At 40.4% G+C, this 20,615-nt stretch overlaps 1 protein-coding gene across 5 annotated transcripts in view; it reads right to left on the minus strand.

Annotated features, from left to right (window-relative positions):
* WDFY3 (WD repeat and FYVE domain containing 3) overlaps nucleotides 1–20,615 on the minus strand; it is a 211,650-nt gene that overhangs the window by 87,951 nt on the left and 103,084 nt on the right. For 4 of the 5 annotated variants that reach the window (XM_075421129.1, XM_075421126.1, XM_075421127.1 and 1 more), the window contains 7 exons: nucleotides 17,374–17,567; nucleotides 14,796–15,253; nucleotides 12,669–12,752; nucleotides 7,148–7,325; nucleotides 4,310–4,524; nucleotides 2,502–2,614; nucleotides 168–399 (listed from right to left, as the gene is read on the minus strand). In XM_075421129.1, the coding sequence (XP_075277244.1) occupies nucleotides 168–399; nucleotides 2,502–2,614; nucleotides 4,310–4,524; nucleotides 7,148–7,325; nucleotides 12,669–12,752; nucleotides 14,796–15,253; nucleotides 17,374–17,567 (1,474 nt within the window). The remainder of the gene's footprint in view (nucleotides 1–167; nucleotides 400–2,501; nucleotides 2,615–4,309; nucleotides 4,525–7,147; nucleotides 7,326–12,668; nucleotides 12,753–14,795; nucleotides 15,254–17,373; nucleotides 17,568–20,615) is intronic. The other variant, XM_075421128.1, reaches the window with a different exon arrangement.

Genomic DNA, 20,615 nt, shown 5'->3' on the forward strand with positions numbered 1-20,615 from the left:
ACAGCATAGAAATTTATGCGGCTTGAAGTATTCCTTTCTTTTCTTTAAAGAATTCACTTGGTTTTAGTTTGCAAACAGTCCATTACAAATTACAAGTATTCCTCTGAAAGAAGAAAGAAAACGTTGCACTGTGCCCCATGTTATTTGGGAGCACTGTAGGACCTTACCCGAACCCTTCAAGAGACGTGTCAAACTCAATGAATGCCGGTGTAACTGATGATCCATGAAGCCTGATATCATGTGGAGTTGTCATGGAGACCAAACACTTCACTCTCGTCAGGGGTACTGTGCTCCCTTCTGCTGGCTTGAGCAGGCTCTTGCTTATCCGATAGTGGCTGTCTTCATGCAAACTGAAGACGCTGTCAGAACCCAGACCTTCCATTGAGGTAACCATGCTATCTACAGCAGAAGCCAAGAAACAACACAGCATTGCAAAAAGAAGGCACATTCATGCTATTTATTTGGACTTTTCAAGTGCTACTTCCAATGCAATAGCTGAATTGCCAATCAACATTGACTAGTTCAGCCTCTCAGCAGACTATGAGCTGGGAAGCACTGCCATCACAAAAACGTTCAAGTCAGGCAGAGACAAGCATCTTGCTCAAGGTACTACAGAGAGCCTGTGGTAAAGCCAAAAAATTGAGCCAAGAGGCCATCTTGGGAAAGTGTCCCTTTTGCAGAGCCTCCGTTTCAGTCACATTCCTGCTACCTGACTTAACAGACAGGTAAAACTCTGTTTCATGTTTTTCAAATGCAGTAACTCTGAGCTAAAAGTCTCAGAGCTCTCAAAAAGCAGAAAGGCTCAGTAACCTTAGATTAGGAAATTTAACAAGGTAACTCACAGCATTCAGGAAACTAGCCTTGCCTTCTCTTTCCTAGGTTAAAAACTTTTCAGCCTCACATTTTCACAATTTTCATTGTTTAATTTCCCCCATGATAATACCCTCTTAAAAATAAACAAATAAACTAAACTCTGGTCAAGAGATAAGTTAAATCTCTCCTTCTCTCCCCGTTTTAAATGTACCAAACTTGATGACATAACATGAATTCAGTGATTTTATTTATTTATTTGATGCTTGTAATTCATTACTACGCAGGATACTTTCTAGTTCTTTTTAAATAATTCAAACATTTCAACTGAAATATATTTAACTATGTGTTACAACTGGCTGTATGATGACTGAGATTTAGAAATAAATATTATGTGCTCTGGAAAGTTATCAATAATTTATTTGTATTACCATTTACTGAGATTCTCCTGTACTCCATGAACAGCTATTCCCAGCTCTACAACTCACAGACAATAATGGCAAAGAGACCATGAAGAGAGGTTTGGATTGGTTGGAGAAATCTGTCGGTTACAGACGTTCAGTGCAGTTTATCAGAGTGGTTCATTAAAGGGCTGGAAAACAGATGTAACTTTCCAGTGTGATAATCAGAGCTGATGTGTAATTGCTTTACAAAGTATTCTATCAGATGGATGAACTTCCATGACAGGATACCACACAAAGGAATAATGAAAACATCCACTGCATACGTGTGCATCTGCGTATCTATAATCTAGGAATATCTAGTGAATAATCTACCAAAACACATTGTGAATACCTTCCCTCAGCGTTAACACCAGGACTGAAACTGAGTTGTTGTGGTGTCCTCTCCCCAGCCCCCCCCTTCTTTTTTGTTTTTTAAAGCTAATTTAAGACTGTCCTTTTTCTTGACAATTTTTAAGTTACTATGTGCTCATAATTCAACACATGCTTAACACACTCTACTAAAGATTTCAATTTTAATATACTAGGAAAGCAAACATTGAAAAAGTGAGCAATGAGTAAGACCACTTTAAATATTGACCATGAAAAATTAATGAATGGTTAAAAAGGGACATTTAAATAATTAAGAGTGGGTGCTCCGACTCCAAATTCTACATCTTCAGAAGAGATATGATTATTAGACTGAGCTTCTGCCAGATTAGGTAAATTGTGCTGCTTTTTCTTTTTAGTTCTTTCTCATTACTAGTGATGTCAATGACAAGACAGGTTATGGAATCAAGCTGAAATAAATGGAATTACGCTTAAGTACAGGAATATCAGCTGTTTTATCTGACACCTTCCTGAACCCATGAGACACAATACATAGATTTAATGACATGTGATGTGCACATGAAAGTATCTTGAGAAAAATATTTTCCATTTACTGTTAAACAACTACAAACTCAGGACCTACTCAAGACTTAAAAGCAAATTACTATTATATTTAGTTGTTACTGTTCATAAAATAAACAATTATAATTACGTCACTGGATATATATTAAATATCAAGTACTATGTTCCCTCTGTTCTAAACTTTTTCCAATCAAACCATTTTGACGATTTCACATTCATACACATCAAGGGTGAAGTCAGGTTTTTCCAGCTGCTTATCTACAAATTTTAGATAAATATGCAATTGGGAGATGACAGTGAAGCATTCTTTACGCAAATTTCTAGCAATTCAGCACCTACTTCTCATTTCCGGTTCAAAACTTAGCGAGCTGGGTTTGTGCACTCGGTACTGTTTCAACAGCTTTTTGTCCCAAGCTCCGCAATTCAAAGGATTTCCCAAGCGCAAAAATTCCCTATGAAAGAAAATAAAAAATTTACAAATAATTTTGTGTATTTGCCTAGAATGGCACAAATTTTTTAAAAGATGGTAATTATTTGTAATAAACATAACTTTTAACTGAGAAAATAAACTAATGCATAATCACAACAAACACATTTGATCATTTGAAACTACTTAAGTTTTGAACATATGCTGTCAAAAGTTGACAATGAAACAATTTTGATAAAACTCCCAATTCCCTTCTCTTAATTCCAAAGACTGGGCAGAAGGCTGCTGCATCCTGTAAGAGACCATCCAGATGCTCACTGATGTACATTCAGCAAACTGAATCCATCTGGAAAGGTAGACCACAGGTTGAAGTGAGTAACTGACCTCAGCTTTGTTTTATCCATGTGCCCTATTTGGGTGGGGGATCATTTCACATCTATCAACATCTGTATCTATAGACAACCATATTATCCGTATCTACCGCTACCTAGGCTATCAGTATCTATGGTAAGGGAAGCTTAAGTCCCTGCGATGCAACTATCAGCAAGCATGCTCCTTGCAAAATCATTTCTGACATGGCTACGTGTCAATGAAATGAACCAACTAGCTGTCCTGGCTGCAAGGTCAGCCGTCCATCCATAGGAGATAATACAATGAAGTTCCTTATTTTAGCTGAGATCACCAAATCACAGAATGGTTTGGGTTGGAAGGAACTTTCAAAGATCATCTAGTCCAACCACTCTGCTGTAGGCTGGGACATCTTTCACTGTATTGGGTTGCTCAAAGCCCCATCCAACCTGACCTTGAACACTTCCAATGATGGGACATCTACAGCTTCTCTAGGTAACCTCTTCCAGTGTCTCGCTGCCCTCATTGTAAAAAGACGTCTTCCTTACGTGCAAGTAAGATCTACCCTCTTTCAGTTTAAAACCCTTGTCCCTGGCCCTGTCACTACAGACCCTAGTAAAAAGTCTGTCTCCTTTGCTCTCATAAACTCCCTTTTTATATTGAAAGGCCGCAAGAAGGTCTCCCCAGCAAGCAATCCAAAGCATCACACAGCTGCGTGGGTATTTAACAAATGGTTCAAAATATGCTTATAAACTTTTCAAGCTTGCTTTTCTAGTACCAGCACAGATGTACAAACCTACTTGCACTAACATGCAGAAAGATCAACTTATTAAAGCTATGCATGCCCAGATTTTTCGAGACACCTCTTGTATCACATTCCTGAATTTCCTTCACACAAAATAAAATGCTAAATAAAACTGCTGGCCTGAAGCTTTTCCAGTCTGAGGTATTTAACATAGCACAGAAAACTCTAGGAATTCATCCTCTTCTATGGCAGTGTTACTTTTAAAACCATCATGTTTCCTCTTCCTGAGGACCTAGCCAGGAACAGCATTTTTGATAGCCTCTCAAGATTTGCAGGAAGTAAGCAAGCATTTAACTTCAGTATAATCTCTGAAAAACACCAAACAGATATCCCTGCTCCACACTTCTCCCTCTTCCCCTGTCCACCAGTTCCTAGCGTCTCCAGGGTTACATGCTGATTAACAAAAGCAGAACAGTCTATTCGATGCAAAATAAAATGGGATCCTATGTGATCACTAACACACAAGGTCACTTATGCTCTACACTTATCTCCACCATTTACAGTCAGTCAGCAACAGCGCAAACAGCAGGGCTCAGCTCAACTGGACTTCAGTGCTATCTTTCTGACCTCAACACCATCGGCTGCAGTGCCTGGGACGCCAGCCTTTCAAACATCCTTTGGAGTGGTGGATGCAGCGAGTGGTCCTCATCAGCCAGAGCAGCACTGCATCTTTGTAGAAGTCGTGCATGGAGCCCAGCTTCACACATGACTTGCTGGTTTCTCTCTGTGTGCACTAGAGATTGCAGGATATTGGCCACCGCCAGCTGGAGATCCAGCGCATGCTGACAAAAAAGAAAAGCACACAACTTGACAACACAAATAAAAGAAAGCCCTTGTGCATAACAACGAAAAAGAAACTACCATTAGCAATAAATACACAAAATGTCCTATACTGAAATATCTGTGCATGCGTGGGAAGAGACACTTCCACTTCTTTATGAAAAAAGATAAATTATATGAGGGATTACCATGACCATTGTAAAGAAAAACATTTCAGGTAGGGATGAAAAGCACATGAAAGCTCTCCTTTTCACCAGCAGAAGTGAGTCAGTTTAGAAGTTCTACGTGCTTAGAGTGCACTAAGAACTATTATTTTTGTGACTGCTAAGCTGTTCCTAGTAACTTAACACAGAATCATAGAATCATTTAGGTTGGAAAACACTCTTAAGATCATTGAGCCCAATCATTAACCTAACACTGCCAAGACCACCACTAAACCATGTCACCAAGTGCCACATCTACGCGTCTTAAATACGTCCATGGATGGTGACTCCACCACTTCCCTGAGCAGCCTAACCCAATGCTTGATAACCCTTTTGGTGAAGAAATTTTTCCAAATATTCAATCTAAACCGCTCCTGGCACAACCTGAGGCCATTTCCTCTCATCCTATCACTTGTTACTTGGGAGAAGAGACCGACAACCACCTTGCTACAACCTCGTTTCAGGTAGTTGTAGAGATCGATACGGTCTTCCCTCAGCTTCCTCTTCTCCAGACTAAACCACCCCAGTTCCCTCAGCTGCTCCTCATCAGACTTGCTCTCTAGACCCTTCACCAGCTTCATTGCCCTTCTCTGGATACACTCCAGCACCTCAACGTTTTTCATGCAGTGAGGGGCCCAAAACTGAACACAATACTCGAGGTGTGGCCTCACCAGTGCCGAGTACAGGGGCATGATCACTTCCCTACTCCTGCTGGCCACATTATTCCTGATACAAGCCAGGATGCTGCTGGCCTTCTTGGCCACCTGGGCACACTGCTGTCTCCCATTCAGCTGGCTGTCAACCAACACCCCAAGATCCTTTTCCGCCAGGCAGCTTTCCAGCCACTCTTCCCCAAGCCTGTAGCGTTGCATGGGGTTGTTGTGACTGAAGCGCAGGACCTGGCACTTGGCCTTGTTGAATCTCATACAGTTGGCCTCAGTCCATCAATCCAGCCTGTCCAGACCCCTCTGTACAGCCTTCCTACCCTGAAGCAGATCGATACTCCCGCCCAACTTGGTGTCATCTGCAAACATACTGAGGGTGCCCTTGATCCCCTCGTCCAGATCACTGATAAAGATATTAAACCGAACTGGCCCGAATACTGAGCCCTGGAGAACACCACTTGTGACTGGCCATCAACTGGATTTATCTCCATCCACCACAACTCTGTGGGCTCGGCCATCCAGTCAGTTTTTTACCCAACAGAGAACATACCTGTCCAAGCCATAGGCAGCCAGTTTCTGCAGAACAATGCTGTGGGAAACTGTGTCAAAGGCTTTAGTAAAGTCCAGCTAAAAAACATCCACAGCCTCTCCCTTGTCCACTAAGCAGGTCACCTTGTCATAGGAGATGATCAGATGAGTCATGCAGGACCTGCCCCTACAGACTGGGCCTGATCACCTGGTTCTCCTGTATGTGTCATGTGATGGTACTCGAGATGATCTTCTCCATACCCTTCCCTGGCACTGAGGTCAGACTGATAGGCTGTAGGTCGCTGGATCCTCCTTTCTTGTACACGGGCATCATATGTGCTAATGTCCAGTCAACTGGGACCTGCCTGGTCAGCCAGCACTGCTGACAAACGACGGGAAGTGGCTTGGTGAACGCTTCCACCAGCTCCCTCGGTACCCTTGGGTGGATTCCATTTGGCCCCATAGAATTGTGTGTCTACATGCGTTGCTAACCATTTCCCCTTGGATTTTGGGGCTTCATTCTGCTCCCCCATCATCATCACCTCTGCAAAATTCAAGATATATGGAACACAACTGCCAAATTAACGCCCTGAAGACAAAAGTTGCCACGGTCATCACCAGTAGACGACCAGAAAAATGAATCAAGTCTGGTAATTCTTGTAAGCTTTTGGAACTTTTTTTTTTTTTTTTAAATAAACAGTGTTCTTCCAGTATGACATCTCAAACAAAAAATACTTAAGCAACTTCAGAAAATGTCCAACAAATCCTTTATACACAAAACACCAGTAGAGGTTTTGGTTTGAGAATTGTACAAAGCAGGCAGTACAATTTTGGAACTCGAACATTTCCAGTTATTTCAAACAGCACATATACACCGAGCTATAATGTCCAATCCCTTGTCCTCCTCGTACTACACGTTAACACCCGATACATCAGGGAAAACATGAATTAATCACAATGCCTGGCAACTTCTCTGATGGCCATTTCAGACATTTCTTTAAATTTACATTGTTGCCAGGAGTTTGAGAGAGACAAACAAAACAAAGCCTATGAAATAAACCAATTTCTATCAGACCTTCATATCACCAGTTATCGAAAACAATCAGTGTGTGAAGTGTATTAGTTTCTCAGCACAAAATGAAAGGACATCATCTGTTTTCCTGTTTCCCATATCCATCCTTTTTCCCAGTCACTCTCAAAGCTTAAAACAGCAGAATTTTTTTTCCTACCTCTGGGTGTGTAGTTGATCCAACAGAGGCCAGAAGATCCAGCACAGAAAGCACAGCACCAGGGTGGATAATGACCGCATCGGAGCTTTGTATGGATATGGGTCCTGTTTGGAGTTTCACATCACCTATGTTTTTCTGAGGGCAAACAGCAGGTGTTGAAACAGAATGATATGCATGCCTGCAGGACAGAAAACATCCCATAGTTACAACACCCATCTATTATGAGCTTTGCATTTTTCAAGCAGCTGTAAAGTTGAACTAGGCTATGGATATTACTCCCCTCTCCTTCTCTTCCCTCAGTTAGACAGACCAAGCACTCTCCTATTCTCAAACCTGTTGGACATATTTACCCAAAGACAACCGGGAAGGGTCTCAATTTCTTGACTAAGCTAGAACTCAGAAGTCTTTTCCCCAGCTGCTATGCAGTTTGAAGAACTTAAAGGTTGCTTTTATCACCTCTCCCTTTTCATTCTAGTTGTGGTGGCAGCACACAGCAACAGCAGCATGCAAGCTATCACTGCTCCTGTTTTGGGGGACAAATTCAGCTTTCAATATGTTTCTCCCCATTTGCTTTTCATTAACAACTGATTATAAAATGCGCTATCACAAAACTCCAGCAATCTCTAATTAGCCACAGGAACAGGAAGTTGATCTCTGTGCACACTCGTTCCAGCAGTCCGTATGCTCTCAGTCTTTCCATGACTGCTACAGCACTTTAGTTTTACATTAAGCCGTTTTAGTCCAATCCAGGGAAAAGAGGCTTTGACACTCTGACTTAGAAGCAATCATTTGTGCCAAGAGCTGTAGATGTGTTTCTCATTGAAACTCTTGGAGGTATCAGCTTTGTGCCATTCTTCTTTCAGCACAAGATTCAAAACACAAACAGCAGAAGCAGCTTACTGAACATATGCTCTGAAGATGGTACTTCAGAAGTAAAAGGTAGCTCAAAAGGCTTATGCTCACCACAAAAAAAAAAAAAAACCCCACACACAAAACCACCCAAACACACCCATATTCTCACAGTATTTACCATATATACTTATTTGTAAGAGAAAAGAAAACAAACTCTAAGTAACAATCTTTCCTGAAGATCAAATATTGCCTGCCATTTTACTAGATGTGAATCCAGCAGAGAAAAGGTCTCTTCCTATCAAATCAGTTGAAAGAGGCATTTCCTCTCTCCTGTTCTCACTCATGGGGGATTTACCTAACCCTAACACAAACAACGCTCAGAGACTCATTGTGTTTCATTCATTAGGCATTTCCAACAAGCAAGTCTTTTCTCCTGGGAAAAACAGAACATAGATGAGAGATGAGGAAGGCTGCAAGCACAATTCTGTACTAAACACTTTGAAGGTTGCATCTCGAACACACTGACACTCTCCAGCAAGAAATGTCACTTGTGGGGGAAAGCTGAGGCACTGGATTACTTAGCTTAAGACAGGACACTAGAAAGTACAGCACAATCTTCTTCTGGCTGGAAAACGGGCTGGATGAACAAAGTTTCAACAAAAGCGTTCCTACTGAAAAGGGTCATGGCAGATCAATAACAACTGGACATCTGGAACAATCCAAGAGCACTTATTAATAGAGAGTTTTTGAAGAAAGATTAAATTACTGATGCTTTCCTTATTCAGCTAATATTTATAGCAAACACGAAACAGTATGGCAATTCTATCATAACCAACCACTAAGAAAAAAATCTGCTCAAATAAAATTCTCTAGTGTTTTCACAAACTCTCTAACCATCAATTTCCTAAACTTCTCTCTAGCAGACTCACTGATTAAAACATCTGGCAGTTAAAGGAAGGCTTCACTCTATCTTTTAAAATTAAATGGAATTAAGAACAGCAGAACAACTGATAATACTATCACAGAGAGATGTTATCTCAGACTTTTCTCTGTCTTAATTGAAACATGGGCAATTGTTTCTCATGCATCCCTAACCGCACTGCTCTTCATCTGAAGAAAACTGTTACTTCTTTCCAATGCCATTCACTGAGTGTCTCAATGCAAGTTTTACACGATACAGTTTAAAAACTAAATATCCATTTGTATTTAAGAATGCTCTTCAGTCTAGTGAAATTCCACTCCCCAAGACATTTCTGAAGATGAAGCTCCTGTCCACTTTTAAGCACAAATTTTACTTCTACCCCTGATCTGCAGTATCATATTCACCTCATTAGGTAAACTGTGAAATTACAACACAGTAGTACAGTGAGAGCCTAATAAAAACCCGAGCCATTGCTCAGTATGATTCACAAACAAGCACGTGATCCTGGCCTCAAACAGCCTGGACTTCAACATTACATACAAACTGAAAAAAGGATACAGTCAGGACTAGGCAATCTGCTTTTCTGCTAGCAATCTAAGTAAAAGTTATGTCCTTAAAGTATATATTATTGAACATTTTTCACATCAATTGAAAATATCTTCTATATATAGTTTTTCCATATACGGAGTACTTCTATCAAAACAATAGGAAAAAAACCAGTTCAAAAATATTTCTCTAGGCAGTGAAAAGAAAATCGATCCTACAAAATCCTGCCAAAATATTCATTGAATGTTAAAGGTCTATGAGTCAGTACAAAACCTGCAATAAATTTATTTAGCCATGTTTATAGATTCTTTATCTGATCCCTTTAAGGGAGAAGAAAGACAGAAATGGACAATGGAAAAAGGCAGTGTACCGAAGATGACATACAGATATGTCTAATTTACAAAAAAAAAAACCTGAAGAAAAATTCAAATTTCAATTGTATAACTAAGTAGAACTCTTGATGAGAACTGTAACACCATTTTTATTTGGAAATAAATAACTAAGATTTATAGTCAATAAACCCTCTGCATATCATTCCCCAAGAGTGATCACCATTCAAACTTTGTAGAAACAATGGCTATGAGTATTTTAAAGTCAAAGTTACATTCTATTCTCTACTTCACCTGTCAGGCCCAAAGCATCCTCTTAAAAAAAATTACAACAATCAAATGACTGGCAAAGATGTAGTTCTTGATTCAAATTTCACAGGAGGGGTGGAAGAACAATGCATTCCAGGTAATAGTGAGGACACCTATGTACCGCCATCCCAACGCGTGTGCTGGAGGAGTCCTACCTACTCTGCATACATAAAAGGTAACACTCGTAGGGCACCACTACTCAGGGAAATATAGCTTTCAGAAGTGGCAGACATGTCTGAGAGAGACTATTAGCATATTTTTGTATCCAGAACTGTTCTAGACTGCGTTCATCAAAACCAGAACTGTACTATTTTTGTTCATAAGAATTAATTGTGTGCACAGTGTCTGCTTGCTCTTTTAGCCAAAGAACATAGGGCTCTCCCTCAGGCACCTGTCTTACAAGTCAAAAGGCAGAAAACCAGGCCACAGCAACAAAGGAGATCCCGAGGAAGCCAAGTAAAAGAGACAGAAAACAATAAGAAAGCGAAGAGCAAACATTTCTCTCAGAAGAGTCAACTTCAACAGAATCTGACTGTACTTGACATTTAAAAAGAGAGAAAATCAAATAATATTGGACTACAAAAACCCAAGTTGCTTATTTTCGAAAGTAGGAAGATCCCAGCTACTGGCACTGAATTCACTAGGAATGACAAACACAATGCTGAACAACTATGAGAAAGTAGACAGCTGCTCAAACAGACTTCTTGAAAAGCCTAGCCCTATTTTTTCACTTCAAAACATATTTTTACAGAAAGGATCTGAAAAGTCACCCAGGGCCTGCACAATCATACTGTCTGTCCACTTTTGCTTTGAGTCTTACACAACTTGTTACCACCCAAAGGCCTTTTTTGTTTGTGAAGATCCATGTCAAACACATTCGTTTATTCCAGCAAGTACCCGCATTACTGCATGGGTGGTTGCCTGAATTGCCAAAAGCACCCCACAGCAATACTGACTCTTTAAACTATCTAATCTTTACCTTGCCTCATACCACACCGTTTTCAAATAACTGCTTGCACTTTCAGTACTACAAAAAACAAATAAAGGAATCCTAACATATCTATTAATATATACAAATATTTGTAGTTTAATTACCAGGCTGCATCAACCACCAATCTGGCACTCTTTTATTTATTCCACCCTGGAATCAGCTCCTGTTTGGTAGGCGTTGCACGCGTTCTGCTGCAAGCCTTCGCATACCCGTCCATTTGAGTAATTCAGTGAACCTGAGCAGCAAGATGTAGTACAGGAACAGCAAACTATAATAATGCTAGAGGTTAATACCGGGGCAAAGCTGTAAAAAGTCTCCAAAAAATGCTATTTTCTTTCAAGTTTCTTCAGAGTAAATGCGAGGGAAAGGAGTTTGGCAGCTAAGGTTTTTCTCTGTGAACTGCAACTGCTATGCTTGCTCCTAAACGCTTCAGTGTTGGAAAACAACGGCAACCACCACCTAAGAGGTTCTGGATTATCAGGAAGGTGGCCTTGTCCAAGCCAGACCCTGCAGAATAGCCAGGTATGACCTGGGTAATGTCACTCAGCAAGACAGAAAAAGGCTTCTGTTTACTAACCTGCTCAAGTACAAACATTTCCTTTCAAAACAGTTTCCAAAAGCAGCTTTGGTTGCTTCCCTTTGCAAAATATTTTACATTCCAAACATGAAATTTAATGGCATATTTTAAGCCAAATGCCAAGCAAAAATGACCGTATTTTCCACAGATAGAACCTGCACCTCAGATAACCCACTGTCTTTCAAATGTCTTTTTAGCCTTCAAAAGCAAATCTTTGCCAAAGCTGCATCTTCAGATAACGAATGGCTGTTCCCTTCCCTGGGGGCTCCATGAAAAACCTCCTTTTCACCATTTGCACAGGCCTGTAAGTCACATTGTTGTTGAATCAATAAAAAAACAAAAATAATAAAATAAAATTTAAAAAAATATCTACCAGACACTAAGGGGTATAACAAAAGATAGTAGATTGGGCAGGGGGACAGTGGGTGCTAGGATTTCTGAATTGCACCATTTGTGTTTTCTTTCCTAATCTTTTAATTTAGCATTACATCACTTGGTAGTCAACTGCTGACAGGTTCATGCTTTATTTTTTATTCTGTGCAAACAAACACCTTAACAAGGCATCCACTTTCCTACCAAAAGTACAGTTTCCTGAAAAATTAGTCAAGAAAAAAAGAAATCCTGCTGTATTAATTGATCTACTAGCATAGTCTGAACTTCTCTGAACTGCTCCTGAGAGTCTTACTTACACCTCCCTTAGACCATTTCTTATACTAGGTATTATTTGGTTTTGAATCAGGAACGTTACTTTAAGTGCCTCAGGAGTCTGGAGACATCTCTATTCTTGTACATTAGCATCACTACCTAGGATTCACTACGAAATCTGGATTCACCTTTACATTTATTTTATGCAGCAAACACACAAGTGAAAATACACATCTCAGAAAAAAAAAAAAAATAGCAACTTGAAAGGAAAAAAAATCCCAAGAACTAAGAAACACAAAGGCGAGAGAGAAATCAGAAGAGAGATCAATTTCTCTTTAAAGGTTCGGTACCTTTTCCTGGACAAAGCTGGTGTACCCCAGGGAGAGGGGAGAGAAGTCTCATTTGTCAGGCAAGGAGGGAGCTGTTCTGCACGACTACAGACAAAACAGACAGGGGTAGGACAGAGAGGTTAGAGAAGAAACCAGAGGCTATAAACTTGTTAGTTTTACAAAAGCGCCAACAAAATCATTACTAGGATCCATTCTTCAGAAACAACACGGATGACAAAAGACACTACTGAATGACACGCACCAGGTAAACACGTGGACATGCAAAGCATGCACTTGTTTTATGGCATGACTCTGTAGTGCTTGTTCATTACTCTGCAGAGGTTTATTGACATGGTCATGCTAGCAAAACAGAAGATATTTCAATGTTAAACAGCAGAAACTGAGAGGGGGAAGGAAAGCCTGAGCAAATTAAGTACAACCACAGCGGCTAAGACATAAAAGCAACGTAAACTTTACAAAGAATGATGGTAAGAAAATTTAAGAAAGAAGGGAGAACGCAGTCACTGAAGATGACAGAAAAAAAAAAAAAACAGAAAAAAGAACTTAATGAGGTAGCTTATGCAACACCACTGTAGGATTTACTTACCCTATTAATTCCTCATACTCTACTGTTAGCCAGTTTTATAACTTCTATAGTATGTGCAACACATTAATACACATTTCCCCCCTCCCATCTGAATGGCTTAATACTACTTTAAAATTAGATCAAGTAATTGATTTCTGCACTTGGCTTTTGTTTTTCTGGTTTTGTTTTGGTTTTTTAAATAAGAGAAAGGCATTAAGATTTGCTGCTTTGGAGGAAAAATTTTCATTAACAAAAATATGAAGTTTATACTTTACTAGTCGCCTAGTTTAAGAAAGCCTGACCAATCGGCAGCTCTATGAATATCTCAACCTACACAGCCACACCTTCAACACTTGGAAAATCAGACCCTGTCTTTGACTAACTAGGTGGCCTGTCTTAGAAAAACAGGGTCAGATGCATTAAGTAGCTGGAATGCAGCAGCTCCAAGGTCCCAGATATGAAGCTTAGGTCTGTGTTCCACTTTTTTGTACCTTAAATTATGGATGACAATCACTTTCAGACAAGCCAATCTTCAATACATGCTTCAGTAAGTTTTGCTGTCATTTTAAATCACCTTTAAGACTTCACTGCTCATTTCGAATCTTGGGTATAAGAGATTGTGTAGTTGTGTAACTCTGGGAGTGTCTCCCAGTTAAATTTAAAAAATAGTCGTCTACAGACTAGCTAGAACTTCAAAAAAAACATGCTAATCCATCTAAAACAAGATGTCTAGTCTAGATGTGTTTAGAGGAAAGGAGCATCAGAGGAGACCTTATCACTCTCTACAACTGCCTGAAAGGAGGCTGTAGCAAGGTGGGTGTCAATCTCTTTTCTCAAGCAGCAAGTGGCAGAACAAGAGGAAACGGCCTCAAGTTGCACCTGGGGAGGTTTAGGTTGGATATTCAGAAAAATTTCTTTGCCAAAAGGGCTGTCAAGCATTGGAACAGGCTTCCCAGGGAAGTGGTTGAGTCCCTGGAGATATTTAAAAGATGTGTAGAAGTGGCACCTGGGGAGACAGTTTAGTGGTGGACTTCGCGCAGTGTTAGGTTTATGGTTGAACTCTACCATCTTAAAAGTCTCTTCCAATCTAAACGATTCTATGATTCTAAAGTCATCATGTTATTATCTAATTACTTAAAGTCCCATATCAAAGGAAAAATGAACTGAAGATGTGATATTCAACAATCAATTTTTCATTTGACTCAATAAAAGCATAAAGATCTAGTAGTTCTGTATGATAAAGCAACGAGAGAGTCTGCCCATAAATGACCAGGTTGCTTCAACACATGAAGTATTACCATAAACTGACTTCTCTGTCTTAATTGCTGCCATGATAAAAACATTCAACATCAGAGCCAATGGTGCATATCCTGGAGAACACCAGCAAGCTAAGTCAATATTTGGTCAGATGTTGATACATTATATTGCTCTCACTGGAGTGAGGAAACAAAGAAATAGATTAAAATGGAAATACATAAGCTTGCAATGAACATATGCCCAGAAAACTATTTTGGTGAACGTGGCGGGGGGGGGGGGGGGGAGTGGAGAAGGAAATTTCATACCTGTCAAAAGAATCTGTCGCTACCTTGTAGAGGTAAATAAAAAGTTTGCTGCAGTGTCTTAGCGTAGGTGACACAGAATCCAGGGATATTAGGTCATCCTCCAAAAGTCTTTGAAATAGTTGTGTATTTGAAGGGAAGACATTCAAGGGACTTATTTTTCTCAAGTCTGAGAAGCAGCCAAGTAATCGAACAGCATCTGCTAGTTTTTCATACTGGATCTCTGTTTTGAAGAAATGAGAGTTGGCTGGCTCATAGCGCATTGCTGCTGTCAATGTGCAGAACACAGTATGAAGCAGTTCAAACACTTGATTCTGGTTTACTTTCTCCCAGCCATTCTTAGGCGGCGAGCACAAAGATCTTTCCATAGCAACGAGTAAAGAGGTGACATACACAAATCCACCAACTTTTCTAAAAACAGTTCTTGTGCGGTGACTTTCTCTCAGCACTGAGAGTAGGGCCTATGGACAAAACAAACAATCAAAACAAAGAAAAAAAAGCAGCAGCATTACAAACAGCTTGAAAAATGGCAGGAATGTTTTTGTTTTATACGCTAGCAAAATCCTCATGTCATTTGTCAGAATTTGGTAATGCCTGAAGTCTCCAAACACCAGCTTTGTACTGCAAGAGTCCCTGCCCTCAAGACCTTACAAAATAAAAGGAGAAAGTGAAGGAGAAAGTAAAGCATTGCCCCTAATACAGAAATATGAAATTAATGAGATAAATGAACCTGCCAACAGAAAAGAGTTGACCAAGCCTAGAATGGAACCCAAAATCCCCAGGCAATTCCTGGAGTGATAAGGCAGACAATATACAGCTATTAGAAAGGAATCTACTCTGCAACTATACTTCACAAACAATTTCAAACAAGAGTGGGTAAACGACTGCCGGTAGTAATGAGAAATCTAAATCTTGGAGTATCCTAGCACAAGTCTCCCAGAAATCTACAATGCACAAGCACCTGGCAGCTACGAAGTCACGACTCTATTCAAAGATAGCAACTGAAGCAAAGAATTAGCCCAAAAACCCCACTTAGTTTCACTACAATGAAATCCATAAATCTCTCAACTGAGTGAAACTTGATTTTAAGAGTGAGCCTGAGAGAGACATAGAAACAAAAATGGGTAAAACCCTACTTGCCGAACAAATACAAAGCCCCAGTATAAACAGTGGAAACTACATGAATCTAGGTACTAGAGAACAATACTCATTTATCTGTGAAATCAGGGGGTGGGGAAGCCCATCCACCGAACCAAACCAAACAAAAAAACAGCTGTCATGGCAAGTTTGATCCACATACGAATACGGAATACAGAAGAAAGTCTCTCTACATGAAGCATCACAAATAACAGGAAAATGTTACTGATAGACAAAAATAGGCTAGGGGAGTGGGGGTGAATCTTTTGTGACCAAGAGTTTACTTCTTCAGAATCATACAGCTGTTTTCAAGCACTTAGAAGACATATAGTGAAAGAGTTAGAGCGTCATTCCTTTGAAGGCGATATCTCAATTCCTGCCAAACCTGGATAAACAGTAAGGGACACATCACTGCACCATTCTGGGCAGTCAGTTCCATAACCAAAACTTCTGAAAACAGCATTGATGGAAGACAAATACAACAGGTCAGATGAAGGACAGAAACCCTGACTTTGGATGTTAAATCTGTTGGGGAACTGCCATATTCTTTCTCTCCTCTCAAGTACTGTGAAGGAGACATGCTCAAAAACGACTCAAGACCTTCATAGACAAAATATATCACATAAATAATTTTACTACTAGCTTTCCTTTCTGTCTTTTGGAATAATATGAGGCTGCTCATCTGCCAGAGAAATATTACAGCTCCTTTTAACAGAGATGACCCTAGATATGTCTGCGCACTCTCTGTTAAGACTTGTTTACTTATTACTACTTGCCTCAGTTTTTCTACCCTAAAATAACAGTATTATGCCAATTTACAAAAATAACATTAACTATTCTGAGAAGTTGTTGCAGGTCTAGATTAGCAGCCAAAAAAAATAATTCCTCCTCCACTCGTTGCTTTACTTTCCTACCTTTCCACTATTTTGCTTCAGCAAGCAAGTTCTTTGGCTTTATCTTCTACTATGGTCACTACAAGTTATATTTATATTCATTAATTCAGCATTTATAACTAACAAATTAGTAAAATAAAATATATCTGCCACAGGAAAATGCAAACCAGCACTAGAAATAAATTTAGATGTTCCACGCTTGCTTTTTCCTCCCCCATGTATGCTCAGTATTTTTAACAGAATAATACTCTGCCAGTGAAGATCACCATAACTGTAGAATCTCATTTCCTATCCACTGAAGCTGATTACAAGTGATAATGCTAAAAAAAAACCCCAAACATACTCAGTAGCCTTCATCTCTGATTCTGAAACCTACCATGGACAGATGGAAGAAAATAAAAAACAAGCATCAAATGTATGCATTTCAACACCAGAGACAATCTACATTCAGTTGATAAATACCATCCATCCGATTCAATCCCCTTCTCAGTGTTCTCTTTTTTTAAAAAAAGTTGTTTAGGAGAAAGAGTCCTGAGCAGTACTTCATTTACCCTTAAGATGTCCGTTTTCAGCTGCAGTTCCGTAGGTGGAGCCGAGTGCATCAGTCCCAACAAAGTGCCCATATCATCTTCTCCACTAGGTGATAACACCAACTGCTGGATGATCATCAGGGCATGCTGTCGGCACTGGGGATACTTCACTATGTTGTGCACACATCTCGCACCACCAAACTCCCTGAAAATACCTACTCAAAAAGGGAGAGGGTGAGGATAAGCGAATAAGGGGTATGAAAAAATACAATCAGTCATAAATAATGACAACAAAACATGAAAGGTGTTTATTTTCACTTCTACAGATTGAATGGCAAAGTTTTAGCCCTGTGGAAGTTTAATGACTTACTAATATTTTTCCTCTTCTACCCCAAATAAAAACAGAACTTGAATGATATTCTTCTGACACTATTTTTCACTGAATGTGTTAAGGATGCAGGTCAGTTCTAAGAATTTCCTCAATAATTCTGTTACTCCACAGTAGTTATTCTTCTCATGCTGGAGCTCAAAGAGTCACAGGATGAAACAAAGAAAAAAATACAGCAAACCCTCCATCTTTAGCAAAGACTATATGCTGTTTTAGTTAAGGATAGTGTTTATATTACATTTAGTTCACTGCCAAAAATAGAACCAGGCTGCTTCTGGACAGGACTAGCAAACAAGGAGCACTGGTTGAGAAGTGATTCGATCTATCCACAAGATTTGTTACTGTTATAGTTTGGCTGTGGCGGGCAACACAAGGGCCGCACGGCCACTCTGCCATCCCTCCCCACACTGGAGTGAGGAGGAGGATGGAAAGAAACAGGCAGAAACTGGTGGGTCAGGATGAGGACAATTTAGCAGAACAGCAAACAAAGGGAACAGGAACAATACCGATCAGGAGAAGACACAACACAAACAGCAGAACGCACAGAGCCGCTCTCACCACCTGCTGCCGTCCGACTGCCTTCCCACAGCCCAGCTCCCCCCAGCCTGAACCCAGCATGACGACACATGGTATGGAATACCCTGCTCTGTTTGGCCAGGTGGGGTCAGCCCACCTGGCTGTGTCCTCTCCTGGCTTCTGGTGAAAATTAACCCTGTCATGGCTGAACCCAGGACAGTAAGATTCTGCATAATTTTTCCTGTGGCAAGACCTACCTCTGTTTAGATAAAGTTTAAGTCAAATAATGGTTCTCAAGCTTGCTGGATACTCATGTGCCAAGAACACGTGCAATATTAACTGAAAACTAATCGAAAATTTATTCTAAAGACAGCATGAGAACCAAACTGGAATATATATGACATAAATAGTTTGTTTAGTACAGTGTCAGCACCTAGAGTACTGCCCTATGTTAATTACTGAAAAAGAAAACAGAGTAGGGAAATGGATCAGTGCTGTGTTACTGCATCAAAAGGCATCACTTTCCTTGTGACCATAAATTAAAAGAACACTTTAAATTATCAAGTTCAAGATTAACAAGCTAGTCAGGACAATGTTTATTCCCTCTAATGTACACACACATTTCCTGCCTTCTCTCATGTTCTTCGGATGAGACGAGCACTTGGACAAGGCAAAAGGAGAGGCCTCAGACCCTGAGACACTTACAGAATCACAGAATGCTAGGGGCTGGAAGGGACCTCTGTGGGTCATCTAGTCCAACCACCCTGCTGAAGCAGGGTCACCTACAGCAGGCTGCACAGGACCGCATCTAGGTAGGTCTTGAACATCTCCAGAGAGGCAGATTCCACAACCTCCCCAGGCAACCTGTTCCAGTGCTCTGTCACCCTCAGAGTGAAGAAGTTCTTCCTCATGTTCAGACGGAACTTCCTGTGCTTCAGTTTGTGCCTGTTGCCCCTTGTCCTGTCACTGGGCACCACTGAAAAGTTGGTTGCATCCCTGTACAGGCAAAGCGCACCTCCTCAGTGCTCAGGTCTCTTGTTTTCAGAGAGACCAAGGTAACATTTTATACTTCTGTTGGTCTACTTTATCCACTATTCAGTGAACCTGTCTGGGCCTGGACACCCAAATTTCTTATTTGAAATTCAGTTATCAGTTACGCAATATTCAGGAAACCTTATCAGAGATAATGGTTTAACATGAGAAACCAAGCTCTGAGTGTCGTATGAAGCACTGCAAGGCTGTATAATGCCTATTTATGTGTCTCTGTGATGACCTAAAACCTCTGCTGGCCTCCGGATACAGTGCCACCAGGCTCATATCCATGTCATGCTGCACAGACAGCAAGTTCGCAACTCCTTGAGAAATGGTTTCTTAACTGCTCCTGTACAGCTCTGTCCTACTCCCCAACTTGGAGAGTTACTGATGAAATGAGATCCTTGAACTCTCCAGGAATCCTCAGAAACAACATCTGTGGCATCATCCCACAAGTCCTGATGCATTTTATGGTACCCTCTGTTGTTTCTCTGGTAGATACTCAGAGATTAACTCAGTACCAAGAGGCAGCAATGAGGTACTGATTGCTGCTTCAAGCTTCCTAGGTGAGGTCAGGGATGCTGTTTCACAGCAGCCAAGAATTTGTCACAAGTCATGTGGATGCTGCCATGGTCAGATCATAAACCATATCTCAGAGGAGCAAGGCTCAGCTACCGCAGACACTGACACTACACAGGTACATGTAGTCCAGTCCTGTGAACAAGACCTGCTGCTTGTAAAATACGAGGCAGTTCCAGTCCTTCAGAGATGTTACTGTCACATACTTACACCACCTTCCCTCTCTCTAGAAATCAAACAATCCTCAGACTAGTTGGTTTTGGGTGTTATGTGTGTCTGTCCCCTCTCCCCCTCCCAAAAAAATCTCTTTTTATGGAAGCCCCCACATGTACCTTTGTGCCACTCCTTCCTAACTCTTTTCTAATTCTGCCTTTTCTTATACTGCAAAACGAAAGCTGAGCAATAAATGTACAAGTGTGTAACCAATTCATGCAATTCATCTGTAATGTACATGAATTCCTCTCTAAAACCTCCTTTTTTCAGCCTAATTGATTTGCTTCTTGGTTCATCATTGAACAGATTCATTTAGTAAATCAAAGATCATGTTGTTTTCCTTTCCATTGACAGGATAGGTAGCTTGGAGGACAAAAGCAAGTGCAAAGGAGACATCACAACTTTAGAAAAGTTTCTGGCAGTGTCATCCACAGCTTTCTCATAAGCAACCCGACCAAATGGTCTAAACGCAATCATGACAGATTGAATGTATAACTAATTGAAACAGCTTGGAATAACCTTTGCCTCCCTGCAA

Source organism: Opisthocomus hoazin, chromosome 5, assembly GCF_030867145.1.
Source record: "Opisthocomus hoazin isolate bOpiHoa1 chromosome 5, bOpiHoa1.hap1, whole genome shotgun sequence".
NCBI lineage: Eukaryota > Metazoa > Chordata > Aves > Opisthocomiformes > Opisthocomidae > Opisthocomus > Opisthocomus hoazin.